Below are 19,606 nucleotides of genomic sequence, written 5' to 3'. Positions count from 1 at the left end.
AAGAAGCTGGTCTTTAATGACAACAGAGCGGTGGATGAAGCTCTTCAGAGAATAACTGCAGCAGCAAGATCCAGCAAACCAACTCCACTGCCAGGGGACCAAGAGGGAGAAGAGGGTAAACAGAAGGAGCAACAAGCATCTGCTCTTTGGAGGTTCTTTGAAGAACAAGCAACTACAGACAAAGGAGCTTGCAAAGAAAAGCGTCTGGACTTCTTTAAGTTGCTTGAAGACGTTTCACCTCTCATCCGAGAAGCTTCTTCAGTTCTAAGGTCAAATGGTGGAGAGTCCCAGATATAAACCTAGTGGGAGTGACCGTTAAGGCGTCTGGGAAGGGATCTCAAGACGCCTCCAGACGCCTTAACGCCCACTCACATCCTGGGCCATCTGACCTCAGGAATTCGCATGACAAGGTGGGGCCAGGTTTCACAATGAACACACCCGAAACTCTGGCTGATTGGGTCCCACACCCAATTTCACACCTTGGCTCAGGTGATTAGAGGATCATCAGGGGGTCCTTTTGTCCCTCTGTGGGGGTCACTCCCACTAGGTTTATATCTGGGACTCTCCACCATTTGACCTTAGAACTGAAGAAGCTTCTCGGATGAGAGGTGAAACGTCTTCAAGCAACTTAAAGAAGTCCAGACGCTTTTCTTTGCAAGCTCCTTTGACTACGATGACCTGGATGACTGAGAACCTTCACAGACAAGCAAGTACAGACACTACCAGAAGGAATCCCTCAGCAAATGCAATACTGGAAGTGAGATCCTACATTGATGGGGCCCTTTGCCAGAGAAGTGCAGACCCACTGAGCTGGTGGGATACCAAGGCTTCAATTTATCCAAGTTTTGCCAAAGTGACGACACCGACACTGTGCATTGTGGCAACATCGATACCCTCTGAGAGAATCTTCTCCAAAACAGCATTTTATCTATTTATACTTGTATTTTTTGTCAGTGCACTTAGGACTATTGGGATGCTGATTGAAAGAAGGTCAGTAAGTCTAATGCAGATTAAAACCTAACATTCATTAAGTGATACCACAACTCACTGTTGCTGTAACACAGGACACTTTACTAAAGTGGATGAAACAGCAAATCATAAAAAACAGAGGTTTTGCACCCATGACACTTTGGCTTCTACGTCTGAGTGCAACCACTAAAGCAGAGTTTGCAACAGCATGTTCACACTTAAACCCCCGGAGAGCAGCCATTTGGCTTTTCTACCTTTAAAACCCGGAGAGCAGCCAAATGGCTTTTAGCTAGGCTTTAGCTTCAGCCAAGTGGAAGCTAAATTGGCTAGTCATTCATATGTATATTAGGTTGTTACCTGGGAATTCTGGAAGGAGGGGAGTGGGGGTGTGTGAATGAGGGGGTGGGGGAGCTGCTAAAAGCTGTGAACTTCCTTTTGTGTTTCATCGTCCTTTGTTGCTGAGATTTATTGATAAAAACAGTACAAAAAACCAACCATTTGTACACATATTTACAAATAATAATAAAAAGTGAGTGAGTACATTTCAACATTTTCAGCAATCACTCACAATCCTGGCACTGCCATGGTATCTGTAGTCTGCATTTACCACATGTGTATCTGTTGCAGTGAACACATCGCACAGTGGCATGATTGTTCTTGCATTTGTGTTTGACCTGACACATGGCTCTTTTTCCAGGGCTAGGTGTGGAGGGTTGTGTCCAAAGCAACTGTTCTTTTCTTGCCTTCTTCGCAGCTACATGAGAGTGAGCCAACTCTCTTGCAAGCTCCACCAGGAAGTCCACCTGTCTTTCCTTCATCCCGGTGCATGCTTGATACAGCACATGTGCATTCAGTGCTGCCATGTCAATCATGTTATAAAACACGGCAACTGGCCAGCGCCGTGTTCCTCTGCGGACAGTGTACTCCCGAACCATCTGGTCCATCACATCCACGCCACACTTTGTTTTGTTGTAAAGGGTGACAGTGTTTGGCTTCCTTTTGGTAGTGTTATCAGTCTGAACCACGCTGTGCATGCTGCTAAGAATATAGACTGTCTTCTTCCGTTTGGCCGCATACGCCGTCAGCGTGGCAGCAGAGGTTGAAAACACCTAAGAAATAAGATAAATTGTTATTTCCATAGCCCTTTTACACACAATGAAACACATAAACATAGAACCACAAAAGACCTGCAACATACCTGAGTGGTGAATTCATTGCGATCTGTCTGTCTAGTGGATTGAGGAATTTCCCTGCAAATCTTGTTGACTGTGCCGAGGATGGTGGTTTTCCGTCTAAGAAGTTTTTGCGCAAGTGAAAGCGATGTGAAAAAATTGTCCGTGGTAACATTTCTGCCCTTGTCTAGGAATGGTTCCATCAGCCTCATTACTACATTTTCAGAAAGTCTCTCCCCAGTGGGACGATTGGGGTCCTTGCCAAGATATGGGAAGACATTGCAAATGTACTTGGATTTTAGGTCGCAAGCCACCCAAAACTTGATCCCAAACTTGTCAGGTTTACTTGCAATATACTGCAGGAAACAGCACCAGGTCTTTGATGGGAAAAGCTGTTCATCAACGGTGATATGTAGACCAGGGTTGTAGCACCTGATGCAGTTGGTGACAAATGATCCCCACACACTGGAAATTTATATATATTATTATATATATTATTATATATATTATCATAACTAAAGCTTTTTGCGCTATTGGGGGTCTGGGGACCCAGAACCGGTCAGTATCTGGTGTGACCACCATTTGCCTCATGCAGTGCAACACATCGTCGCATGGAGTCTATCAGATTGTCAATTGTGGCCTGTGGAATGTTGGTCCACTCCACTTCAATGGCTGTGCGAGGTTGTTGGATATTCGTGGGAACTGGTACACGCTGTCATATACGCCGGTCAAGCACATCCCGAACATGCTCAATGGGTGACATGTCCGGTGAGTATGCTGGCCATGCAAGAACTGGGACATTCTCAGCTGCCATCTGCCCTGAACAATGTGAACCATGATTCATCCGTGAAGCGCACACCTCTCCAACGTGCCAGACGCCATCGAATGTGAGCATTTGCCCACACAAGTCTGTTACGGCGACGAGCTGGAGTCAGGTCAAGACCCCGATGAGGACGACGGGCATGCAGTTGAGCGTCCCTGAGACGGTTTCTGACAGTTTGTGCAAAAATTGTTTGGTTGTGCAAACCAATTGTTCCAGCAGCTGTCTGGGTGGCTGGTCTCAGACGATCTTGGAGGTGAACCTGCTGGATGTGGAGGTCCTGGGCTGGTGGGGTTACACGAGGTCTGCGGTTGTGAGGCCGGTTGGATGTGCTGCCATATTCTCTGAAATGCCTGTGGAGACGGCTTATGGTTGAGAAATGAACATTCAATGCACGGGCGACAGATCTGGTTGACATTCCTGCTGTCAGCATGCCAATTGCACGCTCCCTCATTGCTTGTGGCATCTGTGGCATTTTGCTGTGAGACAAAACTGCACATTCCAGGGTGGCCTTTTGTTGTGGGCAGTCTGAGGTACACCTGTGCACTACTCATGATGTCAGATCAGCATCCTGATGTGGCACACCTGTGAGGTGGGATGGATTATCTCAATATAGCAGATGTGCCCACTACCACACATTTGGACTGATTTGTGACCACTGTTTGGGAGGGATGGTTATATTGTGTATCTGGAATGAATTTTAGGTCTCTACGTCCATCCCATGGGGAATGGGAGCAGTAACAAAGGTGTTGCGTTTATATTTTTGTTCAGTGTATATTACTTCGTTAGAGTTATTAATACTATGTTTTGCACTATCCTACTGCTGAATATTAATTCAATTCAATTCAATTTTATTTATACAGCGCCAAATCACAACAAACAGTCGCCTCAAGGCGCTTCATATTGTACAGTAGATAGCACAATAATAAATACAGAGAAAAACCCAACAATCATATGACCCCCTATGAGCAAGCACTTTGGCGACAGTGGGAAGGAAAAACTCCCTTTTAACAGGAAGAAACCTCGTGTGTACAACGTCTCTTTATGTATGTCTCCACGTTGGTTGAGTGTGGAGTAAGTGCATATGAGAGCATGAGGGTGGGAATGGATGTTTGTATCTGTGTGTGCCTGTATGTCTGTGTCTATATGTCAGGTTGGGTGTCAGGCGCCACCTCTCTGGGGACATCTCAGGCCCTCCAAGGTTTGGAGGCCTATCTCCCCCTACCACCACTTCCCCTGCCAGTGGCGGACCCCCTCAGACATCGGTGCGTTGGTGGTTCTTTGTGTCCGGGGATGGGCGTCCAGGTACACACCGGCTCACTCCTTGGTGGCCGCTTATCGGGGCCTGGAGCCTGGGGCTCGCTCGGGCCACTTCGGAGGTGGGGTGCCCCCGGCCTCTCGGCCTGGGGCTCGGTCACTCAGGCGCAGCTGGCTGCCGGCGGAGCTCACGGGCGCGTCACTGCAACTCCCCCTGGCTTCTGCTCCGCGGCTGCTGAGTGAGCCCTCATCTGGGACTCTCCTCAGCTCTTTCCGGGACAGTGGCGCAGCTGCCCCTCTGTTGGTCTTCCTTGGTCTCTTGTGTTCTGGGGGCCTCTGGATGTCTGGAGTTTTGATCTCCTCCACACCTGCTTCACGCCCTGGAGGACGGGGCTGTGGCCCCCCCACACCCTCTAGCAGATTATTACATGAAGGAACCTTTTAAAAAAACAAAAAACAAGCGCGTCCATGCTCACAGGTGTACACACGGGTGATCACACCCACAAACTACACCCTTTTTGGCTCCTACCTCAAAGCACACTGTGTTCTGTTGATCTTATGTGCTGCACAATAATGTTTAACATTTAGTATTTACTGTCATATTCCCATATATCATTGTGATGTTGTTTATTCTATTACTCTTGTTCTCTTCTGCTTGCTTTCTTTTTTCTTTCTCAGCAGGTGATCCAGGTGATTGATATATGCATTTTTTTTTCTCTGCCCGTTCTGTTGGTTTTTGTCTTTTGCCCTTCTCCCCCGTCCCTCTTCTCAACTGTTTCTCTTTCCCTCTTTCTTTCTCCCAGTCAAGTCTGTCCCGTATTCAGTAAGTGAAAATAAAATAAACAATAAAAGGTGAATCAAATGGACCATTACGGCAAGGCTGGGATGGTCAGTTTGGTAAAGTAAATCCGTTGGGCATCTTTCTTTGCCTTTAGACAACAATTCTGATGGCAAAAGAGCCAAACGGGACAGGCCAAAAAAAAAAAAAAAAAAAAAAAAAAAAACAGGAAGAAACCTCCGGCAGAACCAGGCTCAGGGAGGGGCGGGGCCATCTGCTGCGACCGGTTGGGGTGAGAGAAGGAAGACAGGATAAAGACATGCTGTGGAAGAGAGACATAATGCATAGTGCAGGTGATATTAAACACTTCCTGCCCATCCACAAGCCGGGCGGGCAGAGGGGGCCTGAAAGTAGGGCACAACAGGCTGGACAGCACGCGTTTGACCTGGGAGACATGAAATACATTATGTATACACATGTTGCGAGGAGCAGGGACCTGGCGGCGGTCAGCATCTTGTTGCACTCCGCTGTTTGTAGCAGAGCGGCTTCGGTGGCACGCCATGCCCAGTGGTACCTGCAGAAATGGTGTTGCACTGAAGGGATGGCATGCTCACCCTCCACGGCTGGGAACAGTGGTGGTTGGTAGCCCAGAGAGGCTTCGAACGGCGACAGTCCAGTGGCCGATGAGGTCAGGCAGTTATGCGCACGCGAGAAAGAGAGAGAGAGAGAGAGAGAGAGAGAGAGAGAGAGAGAGAGAGAGACAGCACAACAGGAAACACTTCTAGCCTTACAGAGTCAGCTAAGAAGGCACAGGGACCATGACAAGCAAACAAAAACTGTTGTGAGCCGCCTCCCTTATTTCGCCTTTGGACTTTTGGAGACTTGACCTGGCTTTCAAAAGATATTGCAAAAAAAAACCATCATGCAAACATCGTCGGGTCTGCCGTGGTATGTTTACAATGGGACTTCTGCTCCAGAACCTCTACGCACAGCGTCTGCAAATCGGGGCTTTACTTTCATCTTTACGCAGGACTGTAAGCTGCCATCTGTGAGGCGCGAGCGGTGTTTGTTTTTAACATAATTCACGGTGGAGAATAGCTGCTGACATAATGTGGATCTGAAGATCCATAATAGACCCTGTGCACAAGAAAATGCTAACTTCCTGGTTTGAGACCGGATGTGTCACGGTCCTGGGTCTCCTGACCCAGCGTTTTTAGTTCTTTGTGATTTTTGTATTATTGTACTTGTGTGTGATTTATTCTATGGCTTCTAGTTTTGATCCCTTGCCCTTCATGTCTCTCTGTGTCCCCTCTGTTCTGTGTAATTGTGTGTCTTTGCATGTTTGAGTTTCTTGTTTTCTGTCACTCTGCATTGTGCATTATGTTCTCATGGTTGGTTTTTTGTTACTCTCTCTAGTCTAGTCTCTTGTGTTCCCAGCTGAGTATTTCCCTGTGTATTTTGGTTCTTAGACCTCTGCCTTATGGTTTATGTCTCTGTATTTCTTAGTTGCTGTCTCCACTGTGTCAAGTTCGCGTCTCTGTGTGATACTTCCTGTTTTACTTTGATGGTCCGTGTCTCATGTGAATGCGTCCTGCTTTGCTTGTCTCGTCAGTCCTGATTTCTCCCAGCTGTGCCCTCCTTCTGTGTCTCATTCCCCTCGTTACTTCCCAGTGTATTTAAACCCTGTGTTTCTCTGAGTCAGTGTCGCGTCGTCCCTCATGCTGTGTGTGGATCTCCCTGTGTCTCCCTGTGAGTTCTTAGTTTATGGTTTCCCAGTTTAGTCTAGTTTTGTATGTTTGTTCTACCAGCAAATAAAGCTGTGTTTTGAGTTCACCTCCCCGAGTCTGTGAGTCCTGCATTTTGGGTCCAACTCCTGCCTGCCGCACAGCGATTCATGACAGGATGTGGGGTTATACATTTCCTGTAGCTTTACTTTGCGGTCAATCGCTACTGCGAAGATATCCTCCAAAATCATGTCCAAAACTCAAAAACTGAAAGATTGCATTACGTTACAAAGAGCATAAGGTGGGAACACTCACCACTGTTGTGTCATAAAAAATCTAATGATCAACTTTGACCTTTAAAGAGTTTAGATCGATCAGTTGTTTACATCACTCAACACAAGCAGAACGGCATCACTGCAGCAGAAGACACATCGTCCACATTCAGAAGCACATCTCTGTATAGTGACTGGTCTCATGATTTAAACAGGCAAATGTTCAGCATTCAAACTACAGGTGAACAATAGTCAAACCAGATGTTTCCCCATTATGTCGATATCAGCTAGTCAAGTACACAACTACACAGCATGTTAACAAACTGTGAAAAAAAAAAGCCACACAAAAAATGAACGATTGCTGGTAAGGGTTTCTATACATTAGTATTTACGAAGGGTATGTTGTGACTTACCTTCAAAATTACAGAGGTCCCTCGCTATAACGCAGTTCACCTTTCACCTCGCTGTTTCACAGATTTTTTTAGTGCAAGTTTGCATTTTTTTTTACATCACATTGTGTCCTGATCGCTGCAAACGATCTCCTCCGTGCCGTCTCCTGTACAGTACAGAATCGCTGCATCGATCGCTAGCAGTGTGACTCTGAAGTGCAGTGCTGTATGTCGACGATGTTGACGAAACATTTTGCACCGTCAAAAAAATAAAATTGGCAGCGGGATACATCAAAGAGAGGCCTGCTCAAAATGAGACCCTTGAGCGAAAGTTGGATCACATCGCAGAACGGATCACCGCAGTTGTGGGGTCTCACCAACACCACGGAACAGAAGTTTGATACCATCGTGGGGAGGCTCGCGGCTATCCAACGGGAGATTGAGAGACCAGTGTCGGACTGTTAAAGAACAGCTTTGAAATTCTCCTGAGCTGCTCGCAGAGAAGAAAAATCAACGACATCAACATATGGACACCACGGCGCCAGCTGCGGGTCCAAGGCTGGTGCTGAACAAAAACAATTCCCTGATAACGACTGTGTGATGACTATCCTTCCCATTCTGTGTAAGGCCACCCGGGTTGGCTTGCAGACTGTTTACTTAGCCTGATAGGGCGAAGGACACTGTCCCCGCTGAACTCTGGACACGCACACACATACATTTACACTGAAAAGCAAACACTTGTCCCCCTCCCTTTCCAAACGCCTTCGATCCTTTTTTCCTGTGGGGGAAGATGGCGGGTCTGTGTGCCGCGCTGGAATGGTAGCGCTGTGCAGGATGACTGCTGTGTTTTCCTTCGCACTACTCCTCACCGCCTACCCAACCCCGTGGCTTGTCACGTGCTCCAATGTTGTACTGTGGACATTTATGTGCTCTCTGTGCAGAGGAGTTTTTTAGTTTCCTGTTCTCATGCTGTCCTCCCATAGGTGCCCAGCATGAGCAGAGGTCTCTTTTTTTCCTCTTGTACTTTCCCCATTGTTGTGTACTTTTTCAGTGTAACTGTACTAATAACTGTACAACAAAATACACAATACACAGTATAGAACTATATAAGAATGTATGAAGAAATATAAATAAATATATATATATATATATACAAAATAACAGCAGCTGTACAAGTATTAGCTGGAAATGAGGAGTATAATGTCCAGTGTTGTGCAATCCACATTATGTCTTGTGCAGTGCAAATATGCTTAAAGTGATTTAAGTGATGAAGTGAAAACAATGTCCAGAATGTCCAGTGTGTGTGTAAGAACTGTATGTGTGGGTCAGTACTGTGTGGTGGTGTGATTGTGATTGAGAGACCGTATCGCCTGCGGGAAGAAGCTCCTCCTCAGTCTCTCTGTGTTGGTCTTCAGGGAGCGGAATCGCTTTCCTGACCTCAACAGAGAGAACAGATGGCTGAGGTCCTTCACGATCTTCCTGGCCTTGGCTGTGGTGTCATATCAATGTATGCTCTCGGTGTTTTCTGATATCAAACTGTGGTATGAGTACCACTGTTGGTAATCTTTGTAGTGATAGTCAAAAGATCTATCTTATAAAGTCCTTTTTTAAAATTTAGACTTGGTTTAAATCTGGCATAGAACCAGTTGAATATTTGTATATAATCCCTGCAGCTGTCAGACTCAATAGCAGGGGTCACCAGCCTTTCTTAAAATTGAGAACTAGATTAAAATTGTCAACAGTTTGATTCGTCTTTAGTTTTATAGTAACAATTCTATCTTGATATGGTATGTCTTATTACAGGTTAATTTTTCAAAAAAGGCCTTCCACTTTTAGCGAAATGGGCTAAAATCACCCCTGATTATCTCTTTAATAAAGTTCATGCGTTTATACAAAGGATACGCTGATTATTGAACAAAACCCCAACGATCGGATGTTAATCTGATTTATTTGCTCTCTGTCTTCCATAAACAGTGATTTTAAATCTAAACTACGAATCCTTTAGGCCAAGTCCATAACATGTAACTGTTTCAATTAGATTGATTGTCATTTTAACTGACTTTTTATTTTATTTGAATTTTATTGAATTTTATTTTTATTTTATTTTATTCTTTCACTTATTGTTGCATGTGTGTTGTTGCTGCCTGTGTTTGAGTAATTTCTGTAACTGTGAGACATCTGCTGCTGCCTATCTTGGCCAGGTCTCCCTTGAAAAAGAGGTTTTTAATTTCAATGGGATCTTCCTGGTTAAAATAAAGGTTAATAAATAAATAAATAAATAAAACATGTTTTTAATGTTAGTTATAATTCAGAATTGGTGACTGAAACATGTAGGACATATGGGCAGACATCTCCAAAATCATCGAAGCACTTATGCAAAGAGGCTCTCTCTTGACAAACCAGCCAGATATGTGAAGATTAAACGAGTGAGAGGAGCCAAAAACACACATTTACAATCCATTTCACTTTTAAAAGTCTGTCACAAAGTACATCCACCCTGTTTGTGAGCCTGCATTACACTCCCAATGCTGTGGAACCTGAACAATAACCAGAACAAAGTCTGAAATAAAAAACTGCCAAACAGCTGCACCACTGAGTCACACTTTGTTTTCTGAGTTTCAGAAAAGGTTTCATTTCTGACCTGCAATATAACTCTGCGCTCTGATGTCACACTCACACATTTATAAGAGGAAGTTGAATGAAGCTCCGCCCCCCACATTACTCAAATGCAACAGACCAGGAAACAGGCTGTTTTTCTTCCCCCGTAAAGAGAGACGCACAGATGATCAGACTGAGCTCAGACCAAACTAGCAGCTTCCTCTGAGTGAGTCCAGCTACAGGAGAGAAAAGTGGAAAACTCCAACACTGCTGCTTCAAGCTGCTGACGCTCCACACACTGAATGTGAGTTTGAGCAAAAACACGACTCAAAGGAAGTTTCAGTGAAGGTGGTAGAGGAGGGAGGGGAGCCAGGACTGACTGTACTGCCTCTCTCCTGTTTTCAGCTTCACTCACAGACTCAATGGCTTCCAGATCAGAGGAGGATCTCTGCTGTCCGGTCTGTCAGGAGGTCTTCAGATATCCTGTTCTTCTGTCATGTAGCCACAGCTTCTGTGAACACTGTCTGAAGAGACGGTGGAGAGAGAGACCAACACACGAGTGTCCAGTTTGTAAGGAAATATCAGTGGATGATCCACCTTCAAACCTGGCTTTAAAGAACCTGTGTGAGTCGTTCTTACAGGAGAGAGATCAGAGAGCTTCAGAGGCTCTCTGCAGTCTGCACTCTGAGAAACTCAAACTCTTCTGTCTGGACCATCAGCAGCCAGTGTGTGTCATCTGCAGAGACTCAGAAAAACACACCAATCACAGATTCAGACCCATCGATGAAGCTGCACAACAACACAAGAAGGAACTTCAGGAAACTCTGGAGCCCTTAAAGAAGAAGTTAAAGGTTTGTGAAGAAGTTCAAGTGAAGTTTGATCAAACAGCAGAACACATTAAGGTCCAGGCCCGACACACAGAGAGGCAGATTAAGGAGCAGTTTAAGAAGCTTCAGCAGTTTCTAGCAGAGGAAGAGGAGGCCAGGCTGGCTGCACTGAGGGAGGAAGAGGAGCAGAAGAGTGGGATGATGAAGGAGAAGATGGAGGCTCTGAGCAGAGAGATAGCAGCTCTTTCAGACACAGTCAGAGCCACAGAGGAGGAGCTGAGAGCTGAAGACGTCTCATTCCTGCACAACTACAAGGCTGCAGTGGAAAGAGTCCAGCGCTGCCCCCTGCTGGATGATCCACAGCTGCCCTCAGGAGCTCTGATAGACCAGGCCAAACACCTGGGCAACCTGACCTTCAACATCTGGAACAACATGAAGGACATGGTCTCCTACACTCCTCTCATTCTGGACCCAAACACTGCTCATCCAAACCTCATCCTGTCTGAAGATCTGACCAGTGTGACTGAAGGAGAGAGGCAGCAGCTTCCTGATAATCCAGAGAGGTTTGAATTATTCAGCTCTGTCCTGGGCTCTGAGGGCTTTAACTCAGGGACTCACAACTGGGATGTTGATGTTGGAGACAGTAAATGGTGGGGACTGGGTGTATTTGCAGAGTCTGTGCAGAGGAAGGGAATCATGCTGTCTGGATTATGGAGAATAGGTTTCTTTTTAGGTAAATATTCAGCGCGTTCACCATCAGCAGATTCTGCTCTCTCAGTCCAGAAGAAGTTCCAGAGGATCAGAGTGAATCTGGACTGGAACAGAGGAAAGCTGTCGTTCTCTGATCCTGATACTAACACACACATACACACCTTCACACACACTTTCACTCACAGGATGTTCCCATGTATTAGCACTGTTGGTAAAGTGAAGGTGTGTCCGTTGAAGGTGTCAGTGCAGCACATGAGTTGAGGATGATGATGTTTCTCATGTTGTTTTCTGTCAGTGAGTTGAAGCTGTTAAACTGCAGCTGTCCTCCTGCTGCCTCGTTGTTCCAAAGCTCTTTGTTTCTCTTTTAGTTCTCACTGTTTCTTTCTTTCTGATTTAGTTTGCTGGGATATGGACTGACATGTGTTGAATGGGAGGAGCAGTTTGTTGTTGTCTTCTTGTCTGTTTATGACAACAATAAATATATTATTGAAACAATGATTCATGTTTAACTCCATACATGAAATGTTTCTGATATTTAAATTGTGGTTGTTTGTATTTAATTTACTTTGTCTGATTACAATGAAAATTAGATCCTTCTATTGTGGAAGTAATGAGTCAGTAAACTGGAAAATGTAAAGGAAATCATGTTTAGGCAAAACCTGTTAAAAAACAATTTTAAAAAATCAAGTGCTTTCTTTGAACTTTCAGGTGTTTTCTTTTGTGTCCTCTATATTAAAAGTAGAGATGGCACGATACCACTTTTTTATGTCCGATACCGATACCGATATCATAAATTTGGATATCTGCCGATACCGATATGAATCCGATATAGTGTTTTTTAATCAACAAAACTGTTTTTTAAAATATCTTGCTGCATTTTGCAAGTCTGCAAGTTCATACTCAAGTTTAAAACAACAACTACACTAAAGCTATTCTGTTATACCTGTATACAAAAAAAATATTTCATAGTTCAGCAATACTGATCAATCTAATAAACTTAGACCTACACCATCCTCCCTATTCTGGTATTTTAAAGAGTACTTAGCGTAAATATTAAGCAACCTAACTAATAGGGTTCCAACTCCCAGCAACAACAAACATAAATAAATAAAAAATAAGGAACCACCCCTCACGCGCCACCTCATGATGCTTAATCGACGTAATCAACCTTAATTTGATGCAGTGTGAAAAAAAATGCACAGAAATCAATTATTTTTCAAGAAATATTAAATAGATTCAACATCTTTCTTCAACAAAATTGCAGACTGCACAGATGGTACCTTCCCAAAGTAAAAAGTACTATAGCTTACTAGGGTATATATTAGACTTAATAGTCACTATATACAGTAATTGACTTCTATTCATTTTACATCAAATTAAAACTTTGGGTGTCAGATAATTATTTATTAAAAGCTCGACATTTTAAATGAGAATAAGAAAGAAAAGTATGTCTTTGTGCCCCCTTTTCCCTGTTCATGCCCTATCGGCCCCCCTGGCTAAACTTTGCTAGATCCGCCCCTGCACAGTTACCAGCGTCAGCTACGTAGAAAAAGATCCTGGTGTAGAAAGAAATATTAAATAAATTCTAACAACAGCTTATCAAGCTTAAACGTTCTGCTGTTGTTCAGCCGCTGGTTTCCTCTTTCTGGTGCAAAGTGGGCCAAAAACAAACAAGACAGACGGACTCGCGACAGAAAAGCCGATCAGCTGATCATTTAAGCAGTTTCATGATTGAAGTAGCAGCAGGAGAGGCAGTCAGCTTGTTAAGCTTAACGTGGGAATGCTTTACAAACATTCAGAGATGGACTTACACACTTGCTTTACTTCTCTCGGGGATAACTTTGTCGGAGATGAAATGCCAGGTTGCTAGCGAAGCTCCACATGCTATCCAGACCACCGACAGGTCCGGCATGCCACAGCTGCTCTATCACGTGATGCATACTGCTCCGACTGCTAACGTTCTGAGGTGAGTTACGGCGTGTTGCAAGTTTTGCAAGGTGCTTTCGTGATATTTAATGGATCGGATTACATTTTTTATTTTTCTCCGATATCCGATCCAGTAATTTAGGTCAGTATCGGACCGATACCGATACGTAATATCGGATCGGTCCATCTCTAATTAAAAGTGCCAACATTACAACAATATGTCAGACGTTATTAGCCATGTATGGGCCCAAACTCCACTGCAAAAGTGCAATAATATGATCACTGCAGCATTACCGAGAGTTGAAAAACTGTCTAAATTTGTTCATCTGTAATAATATGATCAGTGTGGCTGCTTTGCCAGGTGTAACAATTAAGTTTAACATCCAGGCATCCATGAAAACTGAATTTATGAAATTTAACGGAGTTAGAAGTTAGCAGGGAGTTAGCTCGCTAGCTTCCATCTAAATATAATATACCATGTTCTGACTGGGAGATTTACTAAACAAATTAAAACGTACAACTCTGCTATCACTTCCAACATAAATGACAAAAGGAATGTAAACAGCAGCGACGTTTGTAGGGTTACTGAAGTTGGGCTAGCTGGTATATAATGATGTGCTATTTGATCGCTAGCGCGACAAGCTATGTTAGCATAAGATAAACAGTAAAGCTGGAGGACGAACGCTAACAAACGGTGGACTTTTTTCCACTCGATAAAGGTTAATATGAGGGTTCCTAATGGCTAGGAGCAATGCTCCTTCTAAGCTGCGCGCGTGCGCTAGTGAAAAGGCTCTTAGAGCCGGATCTTTGACGTGAACGACGAGAGCTGGCTCCTTATCCGGTTGTTCAGTGATGACGCGACGAATCCTACTTCCGGGTCTAAAGTAGTCTGCGTTTAATATGGCTTTTGTGTTGTTAACATGTTTAATGTTATGTATTTTCTTCTATTTGACCTCAAAAAGCTCCTAAAACAGTCAGTGATCACTGTTGACCTCCCTCGGCTTTTATTACAGCTAATCATTTATTTAAGCTCAGTTTTTAAAACCTTAGGATGTAACTACAGCCCAGCCCATGCAGCAGTATATGAATGACTAACCTCGTATTGTGGATGGATTATCTCAGTTGTTCTCCTGGCTGAAGTTTTACAGCATCCTGCCATGCGATTACATTTGTTCCTGACCACCGAGAACACTCACGTTAACTTTTATCGAGTGGAAAAAAGTTAGCTTGTTTATATTATGCTAACATAACTGTGTCGCTAGCGGTCACGTAGCACATCATTATATACCAGCTAGCCCAACTTCAGTAACCTTACAAACGTCACTGCTGTTTAGTTTTCTGTCTTCATTTATGCTGCAAGTGATAGCAGAGCTGTACGTTTGAATTTGTTTCCAAAACCCCGCAGTCAGGACATGCTATATTGTATTTAGATAGAAGCTAGCGAGCTAACTCCCTGCTAACTTCTAACTCCGTTAAATGTCATAAATTCAGTTTTCATGGATGCCTGGATGTTAAACTCAATTGTTACACCTGGTAGAGCAGAACGCTGATCATTTTATTAAAGATGAAAGACTTTAGACAGTTTTTCAACTCTCAGTAATGCCATAGTGATCGTTTGATATATGGACCTGCAGCAGAGTTTAGACCCAGACACGGCTAGTGATGTCAGACTAGTGTTTTTTTTTTCTTTCTCTCACCCTCTCTCTCTCTCTCTCACTTTTTTTCGCCTTCACTCCGCATGCGAGCCTTGTGTTTTGCACTGGGCAAAGGGGGGAGGGGCAGTAGTTACACTTGCAGTAGCACAGGAACAGAGTGGGAGGGAGAGAGAGAGAGCCAGGGACAAGAACGTCACATTAGAAAGCTATATTAATCATCCACAACTATTTTCAGTTGCAGATGATAAAGGATTCAGAAAGTTTATTCATGCAGGCCCATATGACTCAGGCCCTCAGAGTCCGCGAGGGCTCATATGGTAAAAGCAGATCTGAGAGATAAGAAGGCCCAAGACCATTAAGACATTTAAAAACCAATAAAAGAACTTTAAAATCAATCCTGAAACATACGGGGAGCCAATGCAGCGATTCTAAAACCGGTGTAATGTGGGCCCGCCCTCTGGTCTTCGTCAGCACACGAGCTGCAGAGTTTTGTAAAAGTTGTAAAGGTGAAATATTCTTCTTCTTCTTCTTAGGAAGACCAGAGAGCAGGGCATTACAATAATCAATGCGACTGGTAATAAAAGCATGCATCAGCATCTCCGTGTTGGCCCGAGAGAGAATAGGGCGGACTCTGGCTATATTTTTTAGATAATAAAATCCCATTTTGGTTACATGTTTAATATGTGGGATAAAACCAAGCTCAGAGTCAAAAATAACACCCAGGTTTTTCACTTGTAGCGATGGACAGTGAAAATGCCTCTAATTTAGACAAGAGTTTCTCTCTCTGAGCCTCGGGACCGATGATTAAAACTTCAGTTTTGTCCTGGTTAAGCTGTAAAAAATTTTCTGCTATCCAAGATTTAATATCTAGAATACAGTTAAAAAGAGCATCCATTGGTCTGGTGTCATCAGGAGACACAGAGATGTACAGCTGCGTGTCAACAGCGTAACTGTGGGAGTTCACTCCATGCCTCCTGATGACACCGCCAAGAGGGAGCGTATACAAATTAAAAAGTACAGGGCCTAGAATCGACCCTTGGGGCACACCACATGTAATTTTATGGATCTTAGAGGAGCATGTATCCATATTCACATAAGTTCTGTCTGAGAGATAGGAAGTGAACCAGTTCTGTGCGCCACCAGAGAAGCCCACCATGTGTTTCAGTCTGTTTAAAAGAATAGCGTGGTCTACTGTATCAAAGGCTGCCCCAGTAGCACCAGGACTGAGAGCTTTTGGGAGTCCCAGTTACATCTAAGATCATTTAAAACCTTTAGGAGAGCCGTCTCTGTGCTGTGGTTCACCCTAAATCCAGACTGGAATATCTCCAGGATCTGTCTATCATTCAAAAAGTCATTAATCTGAGTAAAAACAAGTTTTTCTAAGATTTTACCTAAAAATGGTAAGTTGGATACAGGTCTGTAATTATTAAAATCATTACAATCCAAATTGCTCTTCTTCAGAAGGGGCCTCGCCGCCGCCGTTTTAAAGGCAGCAGGGAAGACATCCAACTGAAGAGAGCAATTCATCATGTATAAAAGCTCAGCCTCAAAAAATCCATAAAGTGTTTTAAAAAGTGAAGAAGGGATTGGATCTAAAAGACATGTGGTGGGTCTCACTGTGGAGAAAACTTTCTGAAGGTTCTCAGCATTAACCAGGACAAAGCTGTCCAGTGTCTCCTCAGGTACAATCGAGCCCTCAGATGTGTTTAAAATCATATCACAATTAAATAAAATATCAGATCTGATGGCGCTGATCTTTCCCCTGACGTGGTCTGCAAACTGCTCACAGAGCGAGTCTGTGGGGGTTTTTTGGGAGCTGTTAAAATCAGGGTTAAATAAATGATCTATGGTGGAAAAGAGGACCTTGGGATTATTTTTGTTATTACTGATTATTTTGGCAAAGTATGAATTTCTTGAATTCCTTAGTGTATTATTGTACATTTTAAGTTGTTCTCAGAGTATTTGATGGTTAATTACATTTTTATTTTTCCTCCATCTCCTTTCTGCTGCCCTGCAATTTCTTTTGAGTGTTTTGACTTCTTCGTTTCTCCAGGGTGATGCACGTTTTACATTAATCTTTTTGGTGGTGAGTGGAGCAACGGAGTCAAGGCTTTTCTTCAGTTTGCTGTTAAAATGATTAAGAATCAAATCACAGGGTGCAGGTAGAATCACAGGGGGGCATTTGTCTAAAACCCTGGTAAAATTTGCAGCCACTTCAGAGGTTAGATAGCGCCTCCTCACAATTCGCACCGAGATCTCTTGCTGACTAAAACAGGTGATGTTAAAAACACACAGTAGTGGTCAGAGACAGCCAAGTCAACAACAGAGGACACACTGGTGAACAGCCCATGGGTCACGAGGTCCAGAGTGTGTCCTCTGTTGTGAGTCGCTGCGTGACGTGCTGGTAAAATCCATACAGTGAAGAATGTTTAAGAATGCTTCTGATGCAGGGTGTTAAAATCTCCCAATTCTTTGAATCTTTGGGCTGAAGGAAGGACAATACTCGGTGTATAAATGCTCAATCAACAATCCTTTATTTCCATACAATTCAACACTTATGAGCATAAGCCATCCGGATGGGGAGACATGCGTGAAGAGGGTCACAGCAAATCTCAAAATGGTGACGGGCTACTCTAGTGGCCCCCACCTAGTCGTAAAAGCCTAAACATTACATTCTTTCTCTCTTACGGCGCCTAAGTTATGATCTCGGCTCCTTGTTTCTCTGCTCTCTGTAAAGGTGGGGGTATGGAATGTGGTCAGTCTCTTCTATTATCGGCACAAGGTCCTCTGCACACAACATTCTCTTCATGATTCAGCAGTATGAAATGTCAAGAAACAGTGTAACACATTCACAGCAGATCAAGGGTACAGGGTAATGCACGCCTGTCTAACAAATCCAAAAATGGTCACATTCTTTTAACCCAAGAATATAATGGAAACTAAGCTACATACACAGCACACAATCTAGACTAAAGGATATTATATGACCTACAGCAGTATCCTAATTCAACTACTTTAAATACAAATATAAGATAACATATGATTACAGAATAATCTCACAAGGGTCGGAAGGATTATCTATGTGCAGGTTAAAATCACCGGTTAGAATTATCATGTTATATTTTGAGTGTATGTTTTTTAAAAATTCGGAGAATTCCTTGATAAAAGCAGCGCTGTCTTTAGGTGGTCTATAAATTGTGACAGATAAAACTGGAGGGCTGCAAAAAACAATAGCATGGAATTCGAAAGTGGTAAAATGATCAAATAAAATTAAATTTGGATATCAGCTCGTCTCACAGCTGCTAATAGGGCTTTGGAGCGTGATGTCACGGGGGTGGGCGTGGAAAGGATTTTGGCCCGATCCGCCATTTTGGGGGTCTAGCGCAAGTGAAAAGGGAGAGAAGGCACACACAACAGCCATGGTTCATATTTGCTGTGTGGTCGGCTGCAATGTTCGATCGCACGACCAGCAAGAAAATAAGCTTGAAAATGGTTTATCTTTTTGTTGCACACTTGAATTAAAATGAATTGAAACCAGTGTGGCTTTGTGAGTTTGCCTTTACTGCATCTGCAAATATATACATGGACATAGCACAGCGTTACACACTTTTGCAGTCTCACATAACGCTTATAGGCGCACTGCCTTATGGGTAGTGTTTAAACTCAAACCACTAATATTTCTTACAGTGGAACAATGAAATAAACATAAACACAAGGTAGTGTGATCCACCAGTCTACATCTGCTGTGATTAGAGCCCGGTACAGGTATAAATCCACAAAAGTGCCACGAGGTTTCCGCACAAACTAATGAATCAGATCTAGCTGCTAATCGTTAGCATCACAGCTAATTCACATCGCTACCAATAACTTATACACTAATGACACATAGTGGGGATTAACGGCCAACTTTCCCACATTCTCTGCAACCCCGTGGACTCATCTGTAGACACATTTTAAGTTATTTACCATCTTGTATCTGCTTACCTGCAAATATATACATGGACATAGCACAGCGTTACACACTTTTGCAGTCTCACATAACGCTTATAGGCGCACTGCCTTATGGGTAGTGGCTGGCTTCTTTACTCCCGCTAGAGCTGCTCATTTTAGGGGATACTCCCTCTTGTGGTGTAACGGAGGAATAACTACGCTTCCTGCACTATGTCATTTTTGGAGACTGGGGCACACATTATTTTACCACAATCAAAGAAAATACAGATTTGAACAATCAGACCATTTAACTAACTACAATATTGTCACTAAAGATTATGGGGGGTGTCTTGTTTTGTCCACAATGTCTTTCTTGTCCTTACATTTTCATTCTTTCCCAACCTGGAAGCAACATGAGGCAGCTCGTGTATCGATGTTAGCAAACGAAGGCGTCCAGCCTGGATAGCAGCTGTGAGACGAGCTGACGTGCAGTTCTCTTCCATCTCCAAATATCTGTTGGTGCTCCAGACATTTTCATTCCGGTAAGTTCTAAATATGTTCATATCACTCTTTATAGC

The 19,606-nt window shown here is 43.5% G+C and overlaps 1 protein-coding gene and 1 long non-coding RNA gene across 2 annotated transcripts in view; one reads left to right on the top strand and one right to left on the bottom strand.

Moving 5' to 3' along the window:
* LOC147333790 (uncharacterized) overlaps positions 1-19,401 on the bottom strand; it is a 165,691-nt gene extending 146,290 nt beyond the window's left edge. Inside the window, exon 1 of the long non-coding RNA XR_015125856.1 lies at positions 19,083-19,401. This is a non-coding gene — a long non-coding RNA (uncharacterized LOC147333790). The remainder of the gene's footprint in view (positions 1-19,082) is intronic.
* LOC147333791 (nuclear factor 7, ovary-like) lies at positions 10,167-12,007 on the top strand. Its single transcript, XM_086287291.1, has 2 exons — positions 10,167-10,283; positions 10,385-12,007. The coding sequence occupies exon 2, from the start codon at positions 10,402-10,404 to the stop codon at positions 11,776-11,778; it is 1,377 nt and encodes a 458-aa protein (XP_086143417.1). The 5' UTR covers positions 10,167-10,283; positions 10,385-10,401; the 3' UTR covers positions 11,779-12,007.
* Positions 19,402-19,606: the final 205 nt, after the last annotated feature.

The sequence above is a fragment of the Aulonocara sp. 'chitande type north' Nkhata Bay genome, linkage group LG3, assembly GCF_057382095.1.
Source record: "Aulonocara sp. 'chitande type north' Nkhata Bay isolate Kocher_YH1m ecotype deep benthic linkage group LG3, A_spYH_male_GT1.1, whole genome shotgun sequence".
Lineage (NCBI taxonomy): Eukaryota > Metazoa > Chordata > Actinopteri > Cichliformes > Cichlidae > Aulonocara > Aulonocara sp. 'chitande type north' Nkhata Bay.
The sequence above is the reverse complement of the archived record's forward strand: the minus strand, read 5'-3'. Positions and strand labels throughout refer to the sequence as shown.

Bases quoted from the DNA above. Each gene is read 5' to 3' on its own strand.
- LOC147333791 (XM_086287291.1), top strand. From the start codon at position 10,402: ATGGCTTCCAGATCAGAGGAGGATCTCTGCTGTCCGGTCTGTCAGGAG.